The sequence below is a fragment of the Xenopus laevis genome, chromosome 4L, assembly GCF_017654675.1.
Source record: "Xenopus laevis strain J_2021 chromosome 4L, Xenopus_laevis_v10.1, whole genome shotgun sequence".
NCBI lineage: Eukaryota > Metazoa > Chordata > Amphibia > Anura > Pipidae > Xenopus > Xenopus laevis.
In genome coordinates this window covers 138,023,088-138,050,979 of record NC_054377.1, presented here as the reverse complement: position 1 = coordinate 138,050,979, position 27,892 = coordinate 138,023,088, and the positions used below count along the sequence as shown (strand labels likewise).

Below are 27,892 nucleotides of genomic sequence, written 5' to 3'. Positions count from 1 at the left end.
ACTGTGAGCATTTTGGTAGGCGGGTGAACTAGTTGCTGTGTGTATTGTAGCACTATGCTGCTCTATGAGCTCCCCCAGTTCTGACACAGGTTTCCGCACATCGCAGGCATCACTCATCTGGCAGGAACTTGAGGCAGAAGAAGACGAGCTTCACCGGCGTCTGGACCTCTCCCGGAGCTGCAGGCCGCCCTCCAAGCCCCAAGAGACAGATCTGCAACTCTCCGAGTTCTCTGATGAAGTTCGTATCCGATATTTTGTTCTGGGCACCATGGCTGCCATTGTCGCTTTCTTTCTGAACATTTTCTATCCCTTCATGTACCCGTCCCATGGGCGGTAGCCACGGAAAACCGTTGGATGTGGTCTAATCACAAGCTCTCCACAGATTGCCTGCCTATAAATGTTCCTTGCAGGGCATGGCAAACATTAGAGATGCACCAAATCCAAGCTTTGGTTAAGGATTCATCCTAGTGCTTTTTGCAGGATTCAGATTCAGTAGAGGGATGCACCTTAATTTTTTGGATTCCGTTGGCTAAAGTCGTGTGTCTTTAAAGCTCTGGGCAACTGAAGGCAACAACTTGTTGCAATTTTTTATCTATCTATCTTAAACCTATATATGAAACTGGGTTTTGGTATTCAGCCAGGATTGGTGGTGTGCTGAATGCAAAAATGATAGGTTTTGACTCATTCCTAAATAAATCAGTGATACTTTACTCTATGTAGACCCGCACTAAACACAGTGTCCCTTTAAAAATCTGTGTACAACTAGCTCCATACAAGTAAAGGTCATACACGATCAGATCCGCTCGTTTGGCGAAGTCACCAAACAAGCGGATCTTTTCCCGATAACCACACCAACGGCAGGGCGATAATGGTTAATCCTAACGTTCAGCCCTAGGGCAAAACAATCTTACTATACAAAGGAAATGTGCGCCTACAAATTGTAGGACCGCATCAATAATGCAATGTGGTCCTCAAACCTGCCCAATCAATATCAGGCCGATTTTTGGCCAGATATCGATCGGGAGACCCGTCGGACGCCCCCACACACGGGCAGGAACGATATTGGCAGCTTAAATCTGCCCTTGTATGGCCACCTTTAGTTAGACACACACACTGGCCTATATACAGAGTATGGCTGGAAACTAGGGATGCACCGAAGACACTATTTGAGATTCGGCCGAATCCTTGGTGAAAGATTCGGTAGAATACCAATCCGAATCCTAATTTGCATATGCAAATTAGGGTCCGTAAAGGAAAACGTGGGAAAAAAATCTTCCTTTGCGACAAAAAGTCACGTGATTTCCCTACCCAACCCCAATTTACATATGAAATTAGGATTTTGATTCGGTTCCGCCAGGCACAAGGATTCAGCCGAATCTGAATCTTGCTGAAAAAGGCCGAATCCTGGATTCGGTGCATCCCTACTGGAAACCTATGTGTGACTGTGAGCACTTATTAGCTAGTGCTTGTTCTGACACATGAAACCCCTGTCATTCACTGTTAATGCTCCTTCCACTTTTTATGAACTGCCATGGAAATCATGTGCCGGAATTGTAAATAGGAAGGAATGAGCATTGACATCTCGGTCCCCGAGGCAAAGCTGCGTTCCGGAGCCTCTTGAGACCAGAGCCGGTGCTCTGAATACTAATCTTGGCACAAGGCACCCACCCAGCCCCGCTGATAATCGCCCACATCAATGTTAAGTGCTTTTCTCTCAACGTTTTCTAATTACTGCTCTAATGTACACAAACAAACACAGAGAATCCTATTATTGTCTTAAAACACTGTTTTAGTTTGTATATTAATATGGCTGCAGGGGAAATAATTTAGAGAATCCAGGGACGTGTGGTATTTATTTAAAGCATTTTATAAGCACCGGGCCAATCGTATTTCAGTGGGGTGCTGGGAGACATTTTGGAAGCTCTACTAAATGAAAACTATTGGCTGCTGTACATTCACTTTGTGTTTGTATACTGGCCAGGTTTCATTGCACATTTTGAGCTCTAGGAATGGGTGGTGATGCCACTTCTCATCCACTCAAATTGGAAGCAATCTGGGTAGATCAGCAGTATCTTGATTGATCACACTGACGTGTTCCTGGCTTTTCTCTACTTCGGAGGACTAATCTCCCTGAAATGCCTTCCCTCCAGAAAGAATACGAATTGCTGGTGGGATGGCATACATTTCCGGTCATCTACAGTTGTCTCACAAGGAAACTTCAGGCGACTTTGGAAATCCGAATCAATTTGAAGGTATTTGGGCAGATTAGTTGCCCAAAGTAGAGATTTGTCGTTGGACGACTTATCTCCCCATCTGCCACCACCATTAGGCTTACAGATCTGCTGTTTTTGGCTATTTGTCTGGACACACAATTCCTTATTGCCTCCCACAGCCTAGTTGAAGTCCCCTTAATAGTGGTAGGTTTGGTTTGCTATAATCACCAAAAATATTTGATCTGATTTACCTACAAGAATGGCCAGGTGGATGTGGCTAGAGATCAGCATAGTTGCAGCAGACTGGACTCCCACTAAAGCAGACTGTAAAGGACCAGTAGCTGTGCCAGGGAGGCTTATTTGCTACTCCTATGACTGAATGACTGATAAGATTTTCCTATATCTTTAGCCTTCTTAGGAGGCCAAAGGTTTAACTTCAAAAGGGGACCTTGAACTCCGTCATCCACTGCCTCTAAATGGCAGCATATGCAGGCTGACTTAAAGGAGAAACAAACCCTTAATAAAAAAATAAAAAAAACCCAGCCTAGCTGCGGCTCCGGGCAGATGCCCCTAACTCTTTATAAATACATGTTAATAATAAAAATACATGTAACTCTATATAAATACATGTTAATAATAACTCTTTACTTACCCCTCTGCAGATTCTGTCCAGCGGAGTTCACGGCAGCCATCTTCTTCTCTTCGGTAATCTTCGGAATGAGAGCGGCGTAGTTGGAGCAACTTTTTGTTTTGTGAAGACTGTGCCGAAACTCGCAAAAACTGCCGAATCGCCGGTCTCGTTCCCAAGATTACTGAAGCGGCTGAAAATGGCGCCCGTGAACTCCGCTGCCTGAATCTGCACCGAGGAGTAAATTTAAGAGTTAGTGGCATTTGCCTTGGGTAGCAGTTAGGCTGGGGGGGGGGTCTATGTAGGGTAGGGATTTTTTTTTTTATTAAGGGGTTGTTTTTCCTTTAAAGGAACAGTTCAGTGTAAAAATAAAAACTTGGGTAAATAGGCTGTGCAAAATAAAAACTGTTTCTAATACCGTTAGCCAAAAATGTAATGTATAAAGGCTGGAGCAATTGATCCTCAGCATTCAGCTCATATTCAAAAGCAACAGTTATGACCCCCCCTCAAGTCGCTGATTGGTTACAGCCTGGTAACCAATCAGTATAAACCAATAGAGCTGCAAAGCAGGAAGTAGTGTTCTGGCTATTATGTTACACATCCAGTCACTCCAGCCTTTATACATTACATCTTTGGCTAACTAACTATATTAGAAACATTTTTTTATTTTGCACAGCCTATTTATTTACCCAGTTTTTATTTTTATACTGAACTGTTCCTTTAAGTAGGTCTGATATTGTGTATTTAAGCCTTAAAGGGACGGTTCACCTTTAAGTTAACTTTTAGTACATATTAGAGAGGCCTAGGGGAATTTGGACCCAGCAAGCAGATTGCTGAAATCACAAACTGGAGAATAAAAAGCTAAATAACTCAAAAACCACAGAAAAGAACATACTAAAAGTTAACTCAAAGGGGAACAACTCCTTTAATCCTGAACAAAGACTCTAGCGGAAAGTCATTAGCGGAAGTGAGTCAGTCTGACTTGGAGTGAGTGGGAGCTGCAGCTGTATCATATATTATATAGGCCTGAAATAACATGGGATTACAGACCAATCAGAACTACATAATGCTGCCTTCCTCCCCTAATATGTGCCCTCTGTTACCAGGTCAGTAACTTTCAAATTAGAGAATTAGCTTGACGTGTGTATGGCCATGTAAGGTCTGTTATTAACCTACACTGCAATATAATAGATCTATATACGATAGCATATAATGCTGAGCAACTGATCCGGGGGCAAAACAGCAACGTCGGCACCCAAAATATCTTCTGGGAAAACAGTACAGAACTACCCAAATGAGCCTCTTAAACCCCAGCTTTTCCCATAGACTAACTGTCAGCTATTTTGGGGCCCAAGTATATACACAGATATATATATATATATATATATATATGAATAAATCTGGAGGCAAATCTCTGGGAAATCTGCATTAGAGTGGGACTCTTTCCCAGCCTCTTAATCTTCCCCTGAGGGATTTAATCAAGAAATCTCTCAAGTATGAAGGTTAATGAATTAAGTCTAGCTGATCTCTCTCTTGGCTCCAGCGCTTGTTAATCCAGCAAACTATGTGGCTGCAAGCTTCATTCTGATTGGCAGAGAGGTGACGGCGAATGTTATATTAGGCTGCTAACTAAACTTATAAAGGTATGGGACCTGTTATCCAGAATGCTTGGACCTGGGGTTTTCCAGATAATGGATCTTTCCATAATTTGGATCTTCATAGCCTATGTCTACTAGAAAATCATGTTAACATTAAATAAACCCAATAGGCTGGTTTTGCTTCCAATAAGGATTAATTATATCTTATTTGGGATCAAGTACAAGCTACTGTTTTATTATTACAGAGAAAAAGGAAATCCTGTTTGGGTAAAATGGAGTCTATGGGTGACCGGCTTTCTGTAATTCGGAGCTTTCTGGATAATGGGTTTCCGGATGATATATATCCAGGATTCGGCCTTTTTCAGCAGGATTCGGATTCAGCCGAATCCTTCTGCCCGTCCGAATTAGGGATGCAACGAATCCAGGATTCGGTTCGGGATTCGGCCAGGATTCGGCCTTTTTCAGCAGGATTCGGCCGAATCCTTCTGCCCAGCCAAACCGAATCCTAATTTGCATATGCAAATTAGGGGCGGGAGGGAAATTGCATGACTTTTTGTCAGAAAACAAGGAAGTAAAAAATGTTTTCCCTTCCCACCCCTAATTTGCATATGCAAATTAGGGTTCAGATTCGGTTCGGTATTCGGCCGAATCTTTCACGAAGGATTCGGGGGTTCGGCCGAATCCAAAAAAGTGGATTCGGTGCATCCCTAGTCCGAATCCTAATTTGCATATGTAAATTAGGGTGGGAAGGGAAATCGCGTGACTTTTTGTCACAAAACAAGTAAGTAAAAGATATTTTCCCCTTCCCTTTCGGATTCGGTTCGGTATTCGCCGAATCTTTCGCGAAGGATTTGGGGGTTCGGCCGAATCCAAAATAGTGGATTCGGTGCATCCCAAATATATACATATATACATACATATCTATTGGGATAATGTATACTTATTATCCCAATCTTTATTAATACTAGGGATGCACCGAATCCACTATTTTGGATTCAGCCGAACCCCCGAATCCTTCGCGAAAGATTTGGCCGATACTGAACCCGAATCCTAATTGGAACGGGGAAAACATTTTTTACTTTTACCTTGTTTTGTGACAAAAAGTCACGCGATTTCCCTCCTCATCCCTTATTTGCATATGCTAATTCGGTTCGGCCAGGCAGATGGATTCGCCCGAATCCTGCTGAAAAAGGCTGAATCCCAAACTGAATCCTGGATTCAGTTCATCCCTAATTGATGCTGTATTAGATAGGAGAAACTAACTGCTGATTGGATGCTGTTGACACGTTACCTCCACTTTACTCATTATTTAGTTCTTTGGACAATAGGCCATGTGTCTGCTGGTAAGAAACCCAACATGGAATTTGTAGTTTTTAAAAAAACAAACAAAAGATAACGAGCGCACTATGTTTTAAGAATGTAATTTATATTTGTGATTAATGTATATTAAGAAAAAGATGTTGCGACGCGGCTTAATATGTGCAGAGAACATTCTTACTGCTCCTATAAATGGAATGTTGCTGAGCACTTGTGTCTGTGCAGCAGTAGAACTGTATGTAAGTCAGGCTAAATGTCTGTGCAATGATACTGACTCACTGGGGCTCATTTATCAACACTGGGCAAATTTGCCCATGGGCAGTTACCTATAGCAACCAATCAGTGACTAGCTTTTTGAAACCAGCTGCAAGTAGAACAATGAATGCAGCAATCTGATTGGTTGCTATGGGTTACTGCCCATGGGCAAATTTGCCCAGTGTTGATAAATGAGCCCCGCTATGGCACTTCTCGCACATTATATGCTGTTGCATTTAGGGACCCATTTATTAAACCTCGATTTTTTTTCTGGACGAGTTTTTAAAGGGGAAAACTCAAATTTGTAGACAGAAACATTTAGAGATTTTTTTTATACCCCAAAGCTGCTAAAAATCCAGATCTGAAAAGACTCCATCCCAAACCTGACAAGGTCAAGTAGAACTCAATGAAAGAGATTGGTACGCAGTGCCAATAAATGTGCCATTATTAAGCAAAAAGCAAAATATCCCACACAATTTATGAAAAGAGAAAATACTCACAGTTCACCCCAGTCCATGGCAAGCGGCAAAATCGTGAGTTTTCTCCAAAAAGTAAAGACCAAGATTATTAGTAAAAATTCAAATCATTTATTAGGACATATAGATACGCGCCTAACGCGTTTTGTGCCTACTGGTGCACTTACTTATAGACTGTACTCAACAGCACTTAATTGAAGCCTATGAGAATTTGCCCCAGTAGGCACGGAACGCGTTAGGCGCTTATCTGTATATCCTAATAAATTATTTGAATTTTTACTAATAATCTTGGTCTTTACTTTTTGGAGAAAACTCACAACTTTTGCTGTTCAAGTAGAAATCAATGGCAGACCTCACTGAAGTTATTTCTTAACATAATCTGAGAAAGTCGGGGTTTTTGGGCGAGAACTCTTAAAAAAAAAATCCTACAAGTTGTTCGATCTGAATTTTCTTACGGTTTTATCGAGACTTTTCCTGCACCGACTTTTTCAAGCTGATTATTTAATGAGTTCAGTTCGTGCATGGGAGTTAGGCCGACTTTGTTTTAATAATAGAAAAAAAAAATGACACATTTGAGTTTTAGTAAATACTCCCCTTAGTGTTGTAAGTTTTCTTTTTGCATTTAGAATTAAAGGTCATTACTGTTACAGTTTCATGAATCCTGTATAATGTTCTGCAGTTATAACGTCCAACTAGTTGCAAATCATTCCTTTTTTTTTTTTTTAAGTTTTGTGCATTTGTTTTATGGTTTTATTTGGTTGAATTTGTCTTTTTTCTGCCATTTCCGTGTGCAGTGTTAGTAATGCGCTTGGGCAATAACTGATGCACCCGCCCCGGCCTTTCCGTTTAGCTCTCTATGATCTGATCATACAAATCACTGAGCTCAGGGAATTCCGTTTATATGTTTCTGTGGTTGCTGGGATTTATTTTATTTACAGGTATGGGACCTGTTATCCAGAATGCTCGGGACCTGGGGTATTCCAGATAAGGGATCTTTCTGTAATTTGGATCTTCATACCTTCAGTCAGCTAAAAAATCATTTAAATAAATAAACCCAATAGGCTGGTTTTGCTTCCAATAAGGATTAATTATATCTTAGTTAGGATCAAGTCCAAGATACTGTTTTATTATAACAGAGAAAAGGAAATAATTTTTAAAAATTATTTGATTAAAATTGAGTCCATGGGAGACGGCCTTTACATAGGGTTACCACCTTTTGGTCCGTCTAACTCTGGCCAGGGGGTGGGCTGCGCTGTAATGGGGGCGTGGTCGTGACATGCCAGGGGCGGAGCAGTGTCATGACTCTGTGATTGGCTAATGGCCATGTCAATCATAGGGGTCCTGTCTGGTTTTCCTAATTTGGACCCGGGCAGGCAGTTTTGACCTGGAAAGCCCTTCAAAAAAAAAAAACAGGTGGCAACCCTACTTTCACATAATTCATAATTCTGAGCCTTCCAGATAATAGATCCCATACCTAAATATGATCTGTAGATAATAAATAAATAAAAAATAATTTATATATACAGGTCTGGGACCTGTTATTCAGACTGGGGCTTACCAGATAAGGGGTATTTCTGAAATTTGGATCTCTGTACCATAAGCCTACTAAAAAAAATCATGTAAACATGAAATAAACCCAATAGGCTGGTTTTGCTTCCAATAAGGATTAATTATGTCTTAGTTGGGATCAAGTACAAGATACTGTTATTATTACAGAGAAAAAGTAAATTATTTTTAAAAAATTGAATTCTAAAATTATATAATATATAAATAAATTGAATCTATGGGATATGGCCTTTCCGTATTTCAGAGCTTTCTGGATTACTGGTTTCTGGATAACGGATCCCATGCCTAAATATGATATATACTGTAGATAATATATATTGTAAACTTTATATTTAATATATTTGTGTGTTTATATTCCTGTGGAATTTTTTTTATTCTGTTAACTGTTTAACTGTTTGTATGTGAAATCACCAGGCCAGTCTTTAATGTATTAATATTTGAGAATGCACTGTATGGGTCTGTATTATTGTAGATAAATATATATCTGTATGTACTGTATTATAACCTTAGAGAAGCCTTTCAGCACAGTGTAAATTCGGCCGTGCAAGGGTCTCTCCAGGCCGACCGTTTCAATACGAGGGTCTCCCGATGGGCTGCCTCACCCATAGATCTGTATTGGACAGGTTTCAAAAGCCCAATTGGTCCCCCAAGCGGCCAGTAATCCGATCTCCCCAAACAAGCAGAAATGTTGAAGTGTCTCACTTCACTAAGCAAATGTTGTAATAACTATGTACAGGTATGGGATCCGTTATCTGGAAACCCGTTATCCAGAAAGCTCCGAATTACGAAATGGCCATCTCCCATAGACTCCATTTTATCCAAATAATCCAGATTTTTAAAAATGCTTCCCTTTTTCAGTAGCTTGTACTTGATCCCAACTAAGATATAATAAATCCTTATTGGAAGCAAAACCAGCTTATTGGGTTTATTTAATGTTTACATGATTTTCCACTTAGGGGCAGATTTATGAAAGGGAAAATTCGAATTAAAAAAAATTCTAATTCCAAGCTAAATTTTGTGTACTTCGACTAGGGACTAGTCCAAATTTGAAAAAAATTAGAATATGAAATTTATCACGTACTGTCTCTTTAAAAATTCGACCATTTGCCATATAAAACCTGCCAAATTGCTGTTTTAGCCTATGGGGGACCTCCTGGAACCCATTTGGAGTCAATTGGTGGACTTTGAAATATCAAAAAAAAGGTTTTTTTTTTTGGAAAAACTTAGATTCGTACATTTTGAATGCGCTATTACTTCGATTCTTATGATTCGAATTCGTACGAATACGGACTATTCACCCAAAGAATTTTATTTTTTTTTTTAATAAATTTCGGTTGGTCTTTTTTTTATTCAAATTTCGAGGTGATGGGAGTTTAAAAAAACTCCCATCGCCTCGAAATTCGACCCTAAATAAATCTGCCCCCAGACGTATGAAGATACAAATTACAGAAAAATCCGTTATCCGGGTAAGCCCAGGTCCTGAGCCTTCTGGATAACAGGTCCCATAGCTGTATATTGATATAGGCAATATTCAATACTTATATAGGCAATGTTCTGATCTAATGGAAAATAACAAATCAATAAAATGCACATTTATATCAGCAATAACCTGAAACTGTTCTAAGGGCATTAGGAGGTGAGCGAGTGTCATTGTGTATTTTTGTACTTAACTCCCATTACAGTTTGAATATGCACCCGTCCCTTTAATTTCATTTAATTTCCAATATTTATATGTCAGAAAAATATTTTGAAATCTTTTAAAAGCACAAAAAAACCCAAATTGTTATAAATCTCCTTGTTAAGAATGTAATAATAATAATAATAATAAACAGCTTGTCTAATAAATATTGTGATTGTTTTTGATTGATTTATGCGCTTCCTGTAAAGCCGGGGGCAACGGCAGACATTATCCAAAAAGCAACGATTAGCCGGCGCTGATTCTTATTTGCCTTTTGAGGAGTCTTTTTCCAAATCCCCTGTGGCTGTGAGAATGAAAGTCTTGGGGGCAAATTCGCTAAATGACAAAGCACCCAACGCTAGCGTTAATTCGCCAGCGTAGTGCATTTTCTTTAATTTGCGATTCACTAACGGACACTGGCGTAAATTCGCTAGTGTTACTTCGCACCCTTAAGCCTGGCGAATTTGCGCAACGGACGTAACTACACAAATTCACTAACGCGCGGATTTTTCTGAACGCTACCTTTTACGCCAGACTTGCCTTCGCCACCTCAGACCAGGCGAAGTGCAATAGAGTAGATAGGGATTGCTTCAAAAAAAGTTAAACATTTTTCTAAGTCCCAAAAAACGCTGGCGTTTTTTTCATTTTTTTTATTGGTGATAGGCTGAAAAAGATCGAAAAATTTTTTGGGGCTCCCCTCCTTCCCCCCTACATTTCCTAACTCATGGCACCTTAACTATACAGTGGGCACATGTGTAGGGCAAAATAAAAATTGTATTTTCTGTTTTGAAGGTTTCCCAGGCTTGTGTAGTGCTGCTACATATTCCTCCATTGTAACTTCAATTTGGCGCCGAATGCAAATTAAGCATCACTAGCATAACTTCGCTTTGCTTGGCAATTAACGCTAGAAGAACTTCGCAACCTTACGCTTCCCCTGAGCGCAACTTCGGATTTTAGTGAATTTGCGTAGCGCTGACGAATATACACCTGGCAAAGTGCGGCGAAGCGGACGCTGGCGCAACTACGAATCTTAGTGAATTTGCCCCTTGGAGTGCAACAAATCCAGGATACGGTTCTGAGTCTTTTTCAGCAGGATTGGGATTTGGGCTGATCCAAGTGCCTGTCCAAACTGGACCCAAGCCCACAAAATCACAGAACCGCATGACGACGGAAAGTGATAATCAGTTTTTCATGTGCTGAAATGTTTTCGGGTTTTTTTAGGAATCTCACTGATTTGCGTGTTCCAATTAGGGCCGAACCCTTTCTTGGAGTATTCAGTCTTCAGCCAAATCCAAAAACAGGGGAATTGGTGCACACAGCTTATCTATCATCTATTTTATCAGCGGCCCCTTCCTATTACCACTTTATTTTTATTATCAGGTTAGCAGCCTCTTACTCTGCAATGTTTACAATGATGACAAATCATTTTCCTGCTCCAATGGAAAATATCTGGAGCCAATTACCCAGGTATGTTTTTGGAGTTCGTGGAGGAAACCCATGCTAGAGTCCTGCAGCGGTTACCCTACGGAATGAGGGGAGGATTTTCAGGTGCGGGTCTGCAGAGTCGCGGGTCGGTTTGCGGGTCTCATCTAAATTTCTTATCTTATGTAATATTGTCTATATTTTACTCCTTTTATAGTTTTACAAAACTTGTTTCTGTCCCCGTCCACTTTTGATGACGTCACTTCCAGTTTGCAGCACCATCACTTCCTGTTTGATGGTGGTCAGCGGGTTGCGGGTCAGGTTGCGAAAAAGGCAGTTGCGGGTCGGGTATCGGATCAACGTGAGTAAATATGGCATGCGGTGTTTGGATCGGGTCCGGGTCTTAGAAATTGTTTCCATGCAGGACTCTAACCCATTCAGATACGTCAAGAACATACAGGCTCTTTGCATATACTGACTTTGCTGGAATCGAACCAAGGAACCCAGGCAGCAGGGCTAACCACTAAAATATTCTCTTGCCCCTTCCTAGTCCCTATTTGCTCTAGTGAAGGGAGGCGATGATGGATGGAAGCACACACTATATACATACTTCCATATTGTAGTAAAGGAATATTTGGATCTTAAGGCATGGAAAACATGGAAAGTTTCATGGGCAGGACTCTTCAGCCTCCAGGCCAGATATCGGGTTGTGACCTGAGTGTAACACATGGACCTATGGGTTGTTCACTCAACAAATCTCAAGCCAATAGTATTTGTTGCTTAATGACTATTGTAAAAGCTCCTCTCCACATAAATCAGATGTGGGAGGGACTAGAATCAAACTGCCACCATTCAGAATTTTACAATATTTATAATTCATACTTTACAGCCAGATCCATTGGATATATCATATTGTATCAGTGATAAAGCAACGAGCCGACTTGGCATTGGCTCTACTGAGGGCACTGAACCTGCCACGGGGGCTATTACCTGATAGGTCCTTGAAATACATTTCAAGATTTACCAGGCAGTAACCAATCAGGGGGCACATGGGCCATAACTGTTGCTTTTGAATCTGAGCTGAATGCTGAGGATCAATTGCAAACTCACTGAACAGTTATGTCCCATGTGGGCCCCCTTATAGTCACTGACTAACTCAGAGTTATAGAGCTGAAAAGCAGGAAGTAGTGTTCTGGCTATTATGTTACACATCCAGTCACTCCAGCCTTTATACATTACATTTTTGCCTAACTAACTATATTGGAAACATTTTTTATTTTGCACAGCCTATCTATTTTGCCTTTAGAGGCAGTGGTTGACTTTGAGTTCAAGGTCCCCTTTTAAAGTTCAACCTAAGAAGGATAAAGCTATAAGAAAACCTTGTCTTCTCAGTCATTCAGCCATAGCGCCAAAAATATCCGAATTAGCAAACAAGTTTTAATAAAAATCTTACTCTCTTCTCCTAGATACCCTGAAACCCCAGCTAGACAGTGAAATAGGAATCCTGCCCAAAACTCACCCTAACTTTTTTTTATTTGTACACTGAACTGTTCCTAAATAGGCAAAATATAACCACAATGCTCAGGTGCATATTTACAAAAACAGGTTCTTTACCTTCGTGTTCTACCATTTGTTACCATCCAACTGAAAGAATATAAGGGGGATACCAGAAACTTTCTTTGCATATTTGCCCAGTAAAGCCATGTGCCCTCACGTGTTCCTACCACCAAACAGCACAGGGATTATTCCAGTTGTTCTCTTGAGCTCCAGCCGCTGAACCCTGGGTGCACGAGGACTGCAGAAACGACATGATCGGCCTCTCTGCATCCAACACAAGTGCTCATGTGGGGTCGGATTTGTGGAAAGGTCACCAAGGCCCAGGCGGCAGGATTTCAGGGGACGGCATGCTATCCAACTACACCCACATTTGTTCAGAAATTTTGGGGATGTGCAGGAGATAAGTTTTTTTAAATTTCCAGTGTGCCAATCCCCATTGCTCCGGTCCCGTTGATGAAAATTGGGACAAATAAAGTGGAGGGGAACAGGGACGACGAATGGCAGTAGGTCTAGTGGCACCTGCTGTGTCAATCCGGCCTTGTGCTCATGGATTAGTGCAGCAGAATTCTGGTTTTAACTGTACCCGCTGGCTGTTGGCAGGCTCTGTATGTCCAAAAAAATGCAGCACATGCCACTCTGTGAGTCTCCTCTGATATAAATGTTATCATTCTACTTTATCATATACATAAAAGCCATAAGGCCCTGTGAAATGTGGGTATATACAGTTAGGCCCATACATCTTTAGACAGAGACAACTTTTTTCTAATTTTGGTTCTGTACATGACCACAATGAATCTTAAATGAAACAACTCAGATGCAGTTGCACTGCAGACTCTCCGCTTTAATCCAGTGGGTTGAACAAAAAGTTTGGATCAAAATGTGAGGAACTAAAGCCTTTTTTAACACAATCGCTTCATTTCAGGGGCTCAAAAGTAATTGGACCATTGACTCAAAGACTATTTCATGGGCAGGTGTGGGCAATTCCTTTGTTATATCATTATCAATGGAGCAGATAAAAGCCCTGGAGTTGATTGGGGGGGGGGGAAGATGTTGATAACATTCGGTCAAAGGAGCTCTCCATGTAGGTGAAACAAGCCATCCTTAAGCTGCAAAAACAGAAAAAACCCATCCAAGAAATTGCTACAATATTAGGAGTGGCAAAATCTACAGCTTGGTACATCCGGAGAAAGAAAGAAAAATCACTGGTGAACTCGGCAATCCAAAAAGATCAGGACGTCCACGGAAGACAACAGTGGTGGATGATCCCAGAATCATTTCCATGGTGAAGAGAAATCCCTTTACAACAGCCAAACAAGTGAACAACACTCTCCAGGAGGTAGAGTATCCATATCCAAGTCTGCCATAAAGAGGAGACTGTATGAAAGTAAATACAGAGGGTGCACTGCGAAGTACAGGCCACTCATAAGCATCAAGAATAGAAAAGTCAGATTGGACTTTGTTAAAAAAACATCTTAAAAAGCCAACACAGTTGTGGAAAACCATTCTTTGGGCACATGAAACCAAGATCAACCTCTGCCAGAATGATGGCAAGAACAAAGTCTGGAGAAGGTGTGGAACAGCTCATGATACAAAGCTTCGCACAGTTGTGTATAAAACATTTGGGGGGCAGTGTGATGGCTTGGGCTGCCAGTGGCACTGGGACACTAGTGTTTATCCATCATGTGACACAGGACAGAAGCACAAGAATGAATTGTGAGCTGTTCAGAGACACCGTCTGCTCAAATCCAGCTAAATGCAGTCACATTGATTGGGAGGCGTTTCATAATGACCCAAAACATACAGCCAAAGCAACCCAGGAGTTTATTAAAGCAAAGAAGTGGAATATTCCTGAATGGCCAAGTCAGTCACCTGATCTGAACCCAATTGAGCTGCATTTCACTTGTTGAAGACTAAACTTGGGACAGAAAGGCCACAAACAAAGAGCAAGTGAAAGCCGCTGCAGTAAAGGCCTGGCAGAGCATTAAATGGAGGAAACCCAGAATCTGGTGATGTCCATGAGTTCAACACTTCAGCCTGTCATTGCCAGCAAAGGGTTTTCAACCAAGTATTAGAAATGAACAGTTTATTTTCAGTTTTTTCATTTGTCCAATTTCTTCTGAGCACCTGAAATGAAGCGATTGTGTTAAAAAAAGGCTTTAGTTCCTCACATTTCTATGCTTTTTGTTCAACCCACTGAATTAAAGCTGAAAGTCTGCAGTTCAACTGCATCTGAGTTGTTTCATTTAAGATTCATTGTGGTAATTAAAATTAGAAAAAAAGTTGTCTCTGTCCAAAGATTTTCGGACCTAACTGTGTGTGTATATATATATATATTTTCCACTTTTGCATATTGTTTATTGAAATTTGGGTATTGAAAAAAAATAATAACATACATAGGTCCGGGACCTGTTATTCAGAATGATTGGGACCTGGACTTTTTTCATAATTTGGATCTTCCTACCAAAAGTCTACTCGAAAATCATTTGCTTACAATAAGGATTAATTATATCTTAGTTGGGATCAAGTACAAGCGACTGTTTTATTATTATAGAGAAAAAGGAAATCATTGGGACACGGCCTTTCTGTAATTTGGAGCTTTCTAGAAAATAGTTTCTGGGTAACGGATCCAATTCCTGTACCTCCTGGTAAATATAAAAATATTACAATTAACCTTAGATCTGCTTTTTTTTGTATATGTCTCTTCAATAGCAGAATTCACCCAACTAATATTATCAGTCTTCTGCCTTTATATGGTCACAGAACCCCTCAGGGACTTCTAATATCCTTATCATTTACAGTAGGGGGTACATTATCCCTTATAATACATGAGTGATACTCAGAGTTCCCTGTATAACTCAGCCTGCAGCCTTGTGCCTTTATATGGTCACAGAACAACCCCTCAGTGACTTCTAATATCCTTATCATTTACAGTAGGGGGTACATTATCCCTTATAATACATGAGTGATACTCAGAGTTCCCTGTATAACTCAGCCTGCAGCCTTGTGTCTTTATATGGTCACAGAACCCCTCAGTGACTTCTAATATCCTTATCATTTATAGTAGAGGGTGGCCTGTGTCAAAGGAGCACCTGGAGTTGTACGTTGCTACGGGGGTTGTAAGTTATCAGCTCTGGGGCCACAGACTTTAGACTCTACATTGTAGGATTATAGTTTGCTTATAGTAACCGACTTTTCCCTCTGTTCACAGGGAGTGAGCCAGATGGCTTACGGGCCCAGTACCAACACTCAGGATAACTCGGCCGTGGCCTCAGAAACGGACGCCGACCTGTTCCCACACGCGGCGGATCCTGCGCCTTCGTCTTACAGTAACATGGAGGACGTGGATTAGGAAAACCTTTTGTGTTGTATGTGGAGCTGTGAGCTGGGGAAGGCTGTATATACCGCCGCTGTTTCAACAGTTTCGTTGGATATTTTTATGTTTGTCCTTTTTTTTCCCCCTCCTGCCCCCAGGGTCACATCTCCAGTGACATTAACAACAGTTTGTAACCCCCTGCAGCGGCCATGATGCCCACAATGCAGTGCAGGACAATGAACTACTGCTAAGGAATATGCACCCGTGCACCTTGTTTATCTTTTTTGTGTTTGCTCCCCATCACCCACTCGGCTTCAAACTGACTTTCCTGCCACGTGTGCAGCTTCTGACATTGGAAACCTACTTTCGCAAGGGACAGGTCCCTCCATCTTGGTGCATTTCACTTTATCAAACCACTGCCTGTAGCACGTGCTTTTTTGGGGGGAGGGGATCTTTTGTTTTTGGCATTGTAAATTCAGTGCATTTCAAGCCATAATAAAGAGCCGTGGAGAAACTCTCTCCATACAACAAGCACAGAACAGTAGGAAACCCAATCAGTCCTTTTTTAACGCTGTTAAGAATCTGTGTCAAAAGCCTAAAGACACTTTGAACAATAATTTTACGCTATTGACAGAACCCACTTTACTTGGGACGGCCTTTTGTTTTAGAGCCAACTCGCTTAAAGGAGAAGGCTTTAAGCTATAACACTATATTCTGCAAATGTTTTACCATACCTAGTGTAAACAACTTTAGAAGCTCTCTCTGTTTGTTTAGGATTGCAGCTCATGGGCTCAATTTACAGCAGGCAGGGGGAGAGGGAGACAGGAGCAAACTGAGCATGCTCAAGCCCTAGCCCTGGAGGTTTAAACTGGAAACAGGAAGTCTGATACAGAAGCCCATGAGTGCACAATAGAAGGAAAGAAATGTTGTGTTTCTTTTGACAGAGGATTCAGAGCACCATTACTTTGAGGGTTTACTGGTGTATTTATATAGACCTTTCTGATAAAGCTTACTTAGTTTTAGCCTTTCCTTCTCCTTTAAATGGTTTTGTTAAAAGACAAGGTGCTTCTATAATGAGGGATCTTTTTTTCCTGTTAAGATATTTTGCCCTTTCCTCGAGGGAAGTAAAGTCTCCGTGTATATTTTGTCTTTGCATGCCCCAAGAAGCAGTCGCTCATTGTAAATCACAGCAGAAGATTTATCAGTTCCCACTGCGCCCCATGAACCCCATCACAGGGGAGTCCAGATGTGCATTGTGGCAAAGGCAGGTAAGCGGTTAATTAGAGGATCTGTTAACAGACTCCCACATAGGAGCAACAGCATAATTGAGCTTCAATTTAATTTTCTACGGTGTGGCTTTGCTCTACATTTCCAGACTTAAACTGAATACATAACGGTTAAAAAGATGGCGTCCAAATGGCCCAACTTCTCCCCATTTCTTCCAGTGTGAAACTTGAGGATCTGTTGGCATGAGTGATGCTCATAATCTGTGCGGGAAATGCACCCCTGCAACTGACAGACAGGGGGAGCCCTATTTTTTGCTTGGGAGATGGCGCATGGCAAATGCCGTAAAATGTTGTGCCTGCTGGTGATGCACTTGGAAGTGGAGAGATGTCTACAGATGTCATTAGTCAGATTATATGGGGGGCAGAGGTGAGGCCCATGTTAAAGAATAGTCCCCCCTAATGTGTGATCATGGTGGGCTCCAAATCACTAATAAGTGCTCTCACTTTGGGGCATTAGGAGCAACTAGCGGAGTACAAATATGTTCCACCGTTGGCTGGAGATGTCCGTGCTGTTCTTGATTCCTTTTATTGGACCAGTTACTAAAAGCTCTAGACGAACCAAATTCACCGATGAACGTGACGTTTCTTGTCAATAAAACAAGGTCCATCAAGCTTCTAGTTGATCCCCAGTCTCCGGTATATGGTGCTTACTTACCCCCTTAAATCCTATATAAGCTTTGGGAGCTGGTAGCCGGACCTAGTCCACGAGAGCTTCATGGATAATATGGAGGCTTTGCAGTCGTTAGGCAGGGAGTCAAATGTGCACTATTTCTGAAGTGTTTTTATGTAGTGGGTTTTTTCTCCCCTTTGTTTATTTTGTTTTGTTATGCCTCAAGGTTCGGATTTAATCTCCATTGATATTATTTTGTATTTTACTTTTGTTTAAAAAAAAAAAATGCTGCTGGTTCATTGTATTTAAAGCGTAACCTTTAATGTAATATGCACACGTGCTCCCTACCACGAGCACCTACTATAGCACTGTAGTCCATTGTAAGGGTCATTGTAATTCTCCCCACCCCTAACCCAAATAACTTAAACCAACATCCTTTGCTGGATGGGGAGTGGAAAAGAATTCCTCTAGGGTGGAGCTCTCCCACTTCTGGCTCCGCAGGTGCTCTTCAGCTCTTGGAGATTGCAGGGAGTTGACTGGCAGAGAGCTGGAGAGCTCTGCAGGGAATAGGTCCGATTTCTAAGAAATGGTGGGCGCTTTCTGGCCTTGCTTTTCATTCTTCTTCATTGCAGTTGTATAAATATAATGTATGTCTTCACTACGGAATCATTAAATTCTGCTGAATCTCAACGCTATTGTTTGATCTTTTTAATACATACCTAGTTTAAGGGTGATCACATTTGTATTCCTGCCACATTTGAGTGCTGAAAGTTACATGTTCCTGGCCAACTTGGCCTGGACTGTTGGGATACCAAGGAATGTCTTGGGGGGACCCACTGTACAACAAATCAAATTAACTCTCTTACTTATACAGCAGAGTTGTACAATACTGATACTAGTTAGTACAGTGGGCCCCTACATGTCAGGTTCTCTGGACGCCCAGTCTGGCACTGGTTCAGGGTGTAAGGCGAGGGCCCCCAACCTTTTTAACCCAACATTCAGATGTAAAAAGAGTTGGGGAGCAACGCAAGCATGAAAAATGTTACTGGGTGGTGCACATTGAGTTAAGTACTCTGGCAGTACCTCTGTTTTTTATGAAACCAAAACTTGCCTTAAAGGAGAAGGAAACCCCCTGGGCGCAAAACCCCTCCCCTGTGTTGCTCCCTCCTCCCCCCTGGCCTACCTGTCCCCCTGGGCAAATGCCCCTAACTTGTTACTCACCCCTCTGCGCAGGTCCTGTCCACCGAGTTCACAGGCGCCATCCTCTTCCACGCGGTCTTCTTCCTGCTTTGACCGGCGTCTTCTGGCGCATGCGCAGTAGGAACATTTACCGGTACGGATCTACTGCGCATGCGCCGAATGTCACAAAGTGAAAATGGAAAACTTCGTGACATTCGGCGCATGCGCAGTAGATCCGTACCGGTAAATGTTCCTACTGCGCATGCGCCAGAAGACGCCGGTCAAAGCAGGAAGAAGATGGCGACTGTGAACTCCGTGGACAGGACCTGCGCAGAGGGGTGAGTAACAAGTTAGGGGCATTTGCCCAGGTAGGCCAGGAGGGAGGAGGGGCAACACAGGGGAGGGGTTTTGCGCCCAGGGGGTTTCCTTTTCCTTTAAGACAGGAATTCTAAAATAAGCACCTGCTTTGAACCACTGTGAGCAACATCCAAAGGGTTGGTGAGCAACATGTTGCTCATGTAAGGTGTCCCAAGCTGTTCTGCATTTATACAAATCTGTCCTTCTGACAGTTGATGTTGGACCGAAGCATCACCATTGTGGACACTCCGATACCCAAATGTTCATATATTTGCAGATAGCAATGCAAGATGTATCCCATTCTTCGTGGTGCTGGAGCACTTTGGGTTTCTGAACATTTAAAGGGCCTCTTTGCTGAAGGCACACCAATCCTTTATTGTACATATACATTTACATGTGCTTCACAGGCACACAGTTCAGATGGGTTGTTCTTTATATATTTCAAGATTAATTAATGCACTGTCCTTAATTTACTGTTAAATACACATTACCGCCACTTACACTTCTCTCCTACTCCAGCAGGTAATGTACTGCATTACACAGCGTTGGATGATACGGGGATACCCTTTGTTCATTAGATATCAAAGAGCTAAGGGTTTCCCTTTCATAACTGACAAAGTAACAGCTTTAAGTTGTCCCTTAGAGAACTGAAGATGTCAGAGACATGGCAATTCCTTTCAGAAGAAGGGAAATAGTAGTGGTTTATAGACAGTGATGGAAGGCAATTTCAGGTTCTTAGAAGGCAACTAATCCTATAACATACAAATATGGAGCGACGGCCACACATCCTTCCATGGGCTTTACTTGTTAGATGATGTAGGTTGATTTGGGTTTGTTTGCTGATAGAATTCACCAGTGATTGAACTGGACAAACTTTCAGTTAGCTGCAGTGTGTTAGTAAGTAAGTTACAGATCATGGCCCCTGGCTCTAAGCAGCTCAACAAACCTCCAATATGGAGATTTGGAATAACTGAAATTCTCACTTTAAAAATCCTTCTTAAGAAGCTTATACTTGGTACATTTATTTACTTTGTACTAATATCTGGAGAACATCCGGCAGCTAATCCTGAGTTGATACAAGTTGGGAATTCTCTCCCAGGCATAGCGGATAAAGTAGAAGAACGCTATATTACTCAAAGTAAAGCTCAAGCACAGATTGATTCTATGGTTAATACCCAGGAACGTTCATTGATCCTCAACCTTCAGAAACCTTGTTGTAGCCCTTGTATTAACAAGGGGGCCCTGCAGATTGGCAGCTGGAGGTAGGGATAAGGGTTGATAGACATAGTAGGGAAAGATAGAGGCAGTAGGACTAGACATGATTATTTAATGGCAATGTTAGTCAATCTGTGACTCTTCAGATGTTGTAGAAGTACTACTCCCAGCATCCACAGCCAATCAGGACCTGTTGGCACTGTGTTTCATCAGCAATTGATGAGCCATGGATTAGACCAGTGATCCCCAACCAGTAGCTCATGAGTAACATGTTGCTCTCCAACCCCTTGGATGTTGCTCTCATTGGCCTCAAAGCAGCTGCTTAATTTGAATTCCAGGCTTAGAGACAAGTTTTGGTTGCATAAAAACCAGGTGAACTGCCATACAGAGCCACAATGTAGGTTGACGATCCACATAGGGGCTTCCAAATGGCCAATCACAGCACTGATTTGGCACACCAAGAACATTTTTCATGCTAGTGTTGCTCCCCAACTCCTTATACTTCTGAATGTTGCCCATGGGTTCAAAAGGTTGGGGATCCCTGGATTAGACAGTCCTACTTTATATACATTATCTGACTTGGAAATCTCTTCAAGGATCAAAGATATCTTCCCATATGATCTAAATGGGTTTCCTACCATTAGGCTGCTGTAAATAAGTCTGTGACACTCTAGAAAACCAAAGAGTAATGTAAGCAGTCGCTGCTATCATTAATGTGCGTTAATATGGGCGTTAAAAAGGGAAACTGTACTTACTGTGATTTTCTTCAGCTGTGGACCCAGGAGGTTTCCCCACCCACAACCCAGTCAGAGCTGGAATCTTCCAGCTGGAAATCTGGTAGTGTAATCATCTCCTAGAAATGGAATTTTGAAGCTATGTTGGGATGAGAAGGATCACGGCAAACTCAACTTTGTTAAATAAAAAGGGATACCCTGAATCTCACCCACTTTCTTGGTGGTTGCCACCAGAAAGGTCACTTTGAAAGCTCCACCAATGGTTTGTATGGATGACTGGGCTGACAGAACCAGCAGTAGATCCCAATTTTTACATCTCCTGGATGGTTACATAGTTATACATAGTTACATAATTAAGTTTTGTTGAAAAAAGACCAAACTCCATCAAATTCAACCCCTCCAAATTAAACTCAGTGCACATACCTACACACACCCACTCAAACTATATCTACCAATATCCATATTAATTGTAGATTTTAGTATTACTATAGTCTTGGATATTATGTCTGTCCAAGAAATCATCCAAGCCCCTCTTAAAGGCATTAACTGAATCAGCATCACAACATCACCCGGCAGTGCATTCCACAACCTCACTGTCCTGACTGTGAAGAACCCCCTACGTTGCTTCAAATGAAAGTTCTTTTCTTCTAGTCTAAAGGGGAGGCCTCTGGTACGGTGATCCACTTTATGGGTAAAAAGGTCCCCTGCTATTTGTCTATAATATCCTCTAATGTACTTGTAAAGTGTAATCTTGTCCCCTCGCAAGCGCCTTTTTTCCCAGAGAAAACAACCCCAACCTTGACAGTCTACCCTCATAATTTAAGTCTTCCCTCCCTCTAACCAATTTAGTTGCACTTAGTCTCTGCACTCTCTCCAGCTCATTTATATCCCTCTTAAGGACTGGAGTCCAAAACTGCCCCCATACTCCAGATGAGGCCTCACCAGGGACCTATAAAGAGGCAGAATTATGTTTTCATCCCTTGAGTTAATGCCCTTTTTTATACAAGACAGAACTTTATTTGCTTTAGTAGCCACAGAATGACACTGCCCAGAATTAGACAACATGTTATCTACAAAGACCCCAAGATCCTTCTCGTTTAAGGAAACTCCCAACACACTGCCATTTAGTGTATAACTTGCATTTATATTATTTTTGCCAAAGTGCATAACCTGCATTTATCAACATTGAACCTCATTTTCCAGTTTGCTGCCCAGTTTCCCAAATTAGACAAATCACTGTGCAAAGTTGGCATTGCTTGCTACAGCCAAGTTTATCATCTACAAGGACTCCAAGGTCCTTTTCCATAATGGATTTGCCTAGTGCAGTCCCATTAAGGGTATAAGTGGATATTTTTACATCCCAGGTGCATGACTTTACATTTATCAACATTGAATCTCATTTGCCACTTAGCTGCCCAGATTGCCAGTTTGTCAAATTCCTGCTGCAAGTGCCACATCCTGGATGGAATTAATTGGGCTGGATAGTTTTGTATATCTATGTACAACAACAATCTGCTCTCATCCCTGCCTTCTCTCATGTCCATGTTGTACCAAATTGCTCTGTCTAAAAACACAACTACCTTGCTTGGGGCAGTTAGAAAACAAACTGAGAACCTTTTTCCCGTAGGATGCCTGACCCATTTCCTCCTTCCTAGGAACATAATGCCTGTGCTAATGTCCATCCCACATACAAGATGTAAAGTGTTAATTAATCTCTTCCCTAACAAGGGTTACTTGACCTTGAATTTGTTTTCTTCTTCATTTGCAAAGTGATAAGGCAGCAGCACCGCCCAGTCTCACCAGTATGGTTGTGTCTCAGTGAAGTGCATTACAGAGGCAAATGGGTCTTTAGGAAGCAGAACGTTCCACAAGGAAGTTTGGATAAATCTGGTTAGTGAAGGGGAAGGTGACACTGGCTTCATAATGAGGCTGCGAATGGTCCTTTGGCCAATCCTAACTCACCTGCTAATAACGTAGCGCCAAATTGGAATGTGCAAAGCAGGAATTTAAAAGGGATCTAAACCCAAAACAAGAATACATATAACCCTTCTCAGTTATCCTCTGACCACTTTTACTTTATTCATTTTCTATTTGTAGTAGTTTTAGACCGCTAATACCAACTGCCAGCAACCCTGTCTATACACTTCCCATCTAGTACAGGCAAATCTTAGTTTAGCTTCTGGGATACATTGTGCTATTAGAATAAGATATTTAGATACTTCCCTGATTGTTTTGCATTGTACCATATAATATTAACTGTAACCTGTAGCTAATGCTCCTATATAAAGCTCCGGACAGTGTAGGACTGGCCCACAGGGATACCAGGAAAACTCCCGGTGGGCCAAAGTGTCAGTGGGCCCTTCTGCTCAGCCAACTATTTGCCTTGTATGCCTGTACAACAGCAATTGCCCCATTTTTATACAAGAATAAAGAAAAGAAATGAAGGAGGAGACTGATGATAATATTTGAGGAGAAGTGAATAAAGAAAGTGAATGACAAAAAGGAAAAATAGTTTGGAGAGTGGGCCGGTGGCCATAGGTTTTCTGGTGGGCCCCAGGCATCCCAGTCCGACACTGGCTCCGGATCATTCCATGTTAATCGATAGGGACTGTTTAATAAAAGGATGCATTTGTCCTTTGATACCCCACACCTTTTGTATCCTCCGGACCCCTGATTTGACCAGCCCCTGATCACATGAACAAGGGCTATTTAATTGGCCAGCCTGATGCCCCACTGTGGGAAGCAGAAGGTCAGTAGCCTTGGTGTGTTCCATCAGAGTAACTTGAGTGTGCCGACCCTGGGTAAGCTGTATCTGGAGCCCCACCCATGGCAATCAGCAGAAATTAGGTTCAATTCAAAGGGTTAAAAATGTAATAGCTATGGTTAATAAGAATGAGATTTGGGGTGAGTGCTTATTTGTGCCCTGGGTACCCCTGGAACTATAGCAGGGTGACTGTTACCCCAATGTTTCTATATATCTGTAACCTTGTTATGAGCTAAGGGGGCCCATATATTTGAAGTGACTGCTTATTTGTGCCCTGGGTACCCCTGGTGACTGTTACCCTAATGTTTCTATATATCTGTAACCTTGTTATGAGCTAAGGAGCCCAACCTGAAGGCCAGTTAGAGGGAGATTTGGGGTGAGTGTTTATTTGTACCCTGGGTACCCCTGGAACTATAGCAGGGTGACACCCCAATGTTTCTATATATCTGTAACCTTGTTATGAGCTAAGGGGCCCAGTCTGAAGGTCAGTTAGGGGGAGATTTGGGGTGAGTGCTTATTTGTGCCCTGGGTACCCCTGGAACTATAGCAGGGTGACTCTTACCCCAATGTTTCTTTATATCTGTAACCTAAAGATAAAAGAGGGACCTGACTTACTTGGGTCTTAAACCCGAAAAGTCTGAAACCCTGTATTGAGCTGAACTACTGAAATATTACTGCAAATCAGTAAATGCTTTAATATATTCTCTATAGCATTCAGCACAGTATACAGACTGTCTGTTAAGGGAGTAACTGAGCCACAATCTTTATGGGTCTGTCAATAATATGGATTCTGCTACACTGTTTCAGAAGTCAGAACCAACAGTGCAGAGAATAGCAAGATGCTTCTTTCAGTTATATTTACGTTTATACCATGCTCTGTACGCCCATGTATATTGCTTCTTTCATGAGGCACAATTCTATATAGAGATGTGCAAGGGCAGCTGTGGGAAGCGTGTGCCCTAGGGTTGCCCCGAGCACTAACAGCATAAGAGGGAGCAGTGCAGCTTTGTGACCGTACTGGGCAGGTGCATCTGACTCGGTGATGATGCTTTTCATCCAGCAGAGCCTCTGGCCAATCAGGGGAGGCTGGGAGGGAGAAGAGGAGCTGAGATGTTTTCCCCCCCTATTTCCATTCTTTATTTGGAGACAGAAGGCTCAGTGCTTGTGAGACACAGCGTGTGATGGAGGACGCTCGCACACAAAGCATCCTTTCCCATTCCTGAGCCAGCTCTCCTTGCCGTTGCCCGTTCGCTGACACTTCATTCCCTCTTTCTGAAACCTCATCAATGCGGTTCTTCAGACTCACATTCAAGTGCTTCGTGGACTGCTTCTGAATCCCCCTCCCCGGCTCTCCGTGGTTCCCTCTATCTTTTTTTTTTTTTTTGACAAATATTTTTTAAGACTGACTTTTTTTTTATATAAAAAAATCATTTTTGTTTTAAAAATCTCTGCGCTAAAAAAAAATCGACAAACGGTTAAAAAAAACACACGAAAAAAAAATGCGAAGCATACAAACCACGCCGAAAGAAAAGAACACAGGTACGTAATAAATATGCGTAAATGTAGCCTTTAACCTGTCGACTGAATTGTCACGTGCCGGTTATATTTAACCCCTGGTTCCCCCCCCCCTTACCCGTCAACTCAGCAGCAACTGGGTTTTTTGGCTAGTGCGAAATTCATTCGCCGCTAGAATCTGATTGGAAGGCACAGGTGGGGAGGCTATAAATATTCGCCGTCATGTCGGATTTCATTTGTGCACTTGTACGTAACTAAGGGAATGGGTAACGTGTGCCCATCTGGGTGGCTGGCAGGGGATTCTGGGAGTTGTAGTTCAGCAGCAGCTTGCGTTAACCCATAAACTTTAATATCCAGAGGATTTATGCATGGCTTTGGGGGTGGGGGACACACTTTTAAATGGGTACCCATTTCCCGCATTGCTATGGTGCACAATCATTAGAGCCCTGGCGTTCCTCGGCTCTGCAGATGTGTGGGTGCATTGCTTACGTCAGAGCACATACGTATTGTATACAGCGCTCCATTCAGCACGTCAGCTACAGCAGGGATGCCTCCTTTCTACTTTCTACACTTACAACAATTGATCAGGCTGCCCCTTTAATTTAGGGAAGGTTAAAGGTCATAGGCCAGGTCTGTGAAGTCCTTTCTATATAGGCTTAGTATCTACAATTAACATCTTCAGCTTTCATAGGTGTAATCACTTTAGAGCACGTGGCCCCAGCCTTAGATTTGGGGTCTCAGAGCACCTTTAGTGGGAGGCATTTATGTAGCATGTATAGAAAATATATATACAGGCATGGGACCTGTTATCCAGAATGCAGGGGACCTGGGGTTTACTTTTCCCGGAATTTGGATCTTCATCCCTTAAGTCTACTAGAAAATCATGTAAACATTAAATAAACCCAATAGGCTGAAAAAGGAAATCATTTTCCAAGATTTGTATTATATTATTATAATGGAGTCTATGGGAGACGGCCTTTCCATAATTAGGGAGCTATCTGGATAACGGGTTTCCGGATAACTGATCTCATATATATATATATATATATATATATATATATATATATATATATATATATATATATATATATATATATATATATATCATTCAGGCATTTCCTGAAGATGGGCCGAGTTGAAGGGCTGAAACTTTGAATAAACCACTTTTTATATTCAAATAAAATATTATATTCAAATAAAAATGCTGTTTATTTTTGGAGGCTATATATATATATATATATATATATATATATATATATATATATGTGTGTGTGTGTGTGTGTGTGTGTGTGTATATATATATATATATATATGTGTGTGTGTAAATGTATGTGTGTGTGAAGCAAAGGAGCACAATAGCCTCCCCTCCCCCATGTCTGGATGGTAATGCCTAGGTTCAAGCAAATCCTATGCAGTTTTCTAACCAATGGAACATCTTCTATTCTATTTGATATCACCGTTGGAGGGGGATGAGGGTACTTTTATTTTATAGAAGTGTTTTTCTGCAGAGACAGCATGCATTATTGATACGGTTGTATTTATAGACATAACTGGGAGCTGCCATGTTGCTCTCTCTCTGCCGAGATAAAAATAGAAATCCCGGACAATTGGCGGTCATTTATCAACACTGGGCAAATTTGCCCGTGGGCACTAACCCATGGCGACCAATCAGATTGCTGCATTCATTGTTCTACTTGCAGCTGGATTCAAAAAGCTAATCGCTGATTGGTTGCTATAGGTAACTGCCCATGGGCAAATTTGCCCAGTGTTGATAAATGAGCCCAAGTGAGTACTATATAGTAGTAACGTTATGCCCATGGCAACATTATTGCTTGGCCTTTTCCTAGGCATGAAGGTATGAAAGGACCCTTAAAATGTATATAATAATATGGCTTTATACTGTATGCTGCGGTTATCTGTCCTTTAATGGGAGATAAGGGCTACACAATGGCCTGGGAGAGTATGTGATATAATCTTGGGAGAATGAATGCATTTCCCTGTATAGGAGCTGAATGGAGATGTAAGACAGGGATGAGGATCTTCGCGTAGCACTCGTGCATTACAGCCTGCATCATCGTCAGTCGGGTGCAATCAGAGCATGCGAGGCATCACAATTCCAGCAGTAGTATTTTCAGTATTTACATTCCCTACTATAGATCCTGCAAGTCTGACTCCCTACAGATAAATACTAGGAAGGAAGAAAAGTTGG

At 41.7% G+C, this 27,892-nt stretch overlaps 2 protein-coding genes across 8 annotated transcripts in view; both read left to right on the top strand.

Annotated features, from left to right (window-relative positions):
- The window catches only part of usp19.L (ubiquitin specific peptidase 19 L homeolog), a 104,639-nt gene extending 86,030 nt beyond the window's left edge, over positions 1-18,609 (top strand). For 5 of the 7 annotated variants that reach the window (XM_041590859.1, XM_041590858.1, XM_041590857.1 and 2 more), the window contains 2 exons: positions 107-238; positions 15,919-18,609. In XM_041590859.1, coding sequence (XP_041446793.1) covers positions 107-238; positions 15,919-16,059 — 273 coding nt within the window. In that variant the 3' untranslated portion in view covers positions 16,060-18,609. The remainder of the gene's footprint in view (positions 1-106; positions 239-15,918) is intronic. The other 2 variants (XM_041590861.1, XM_041590860.1) reach the window with 1 other exon arrangement.
- A 6,687-nt stretch (positions 18,610-25,296) lies between these two features.
- The window catches only part of slc6a8l.L (solute carrier family 6 (neurotransmitter transporter), member 8 like L homeolog), a 64,615-nt gene continuing 62,019 nt past the window's right edge, over positions 25,297-27,892 (top strand). The window contains exon 1 of the mRNA XM_018259105.2: positions 25,297-25,707. Coding sequence (XP_018114594.1) covers positions 25,668-25,707 — 40 coding nt within the window. The 5' untranslated portion in view covers positions 25,297-25,667. The remainder of the gene's footprint in view (positions 25,708-27,892) is intronic.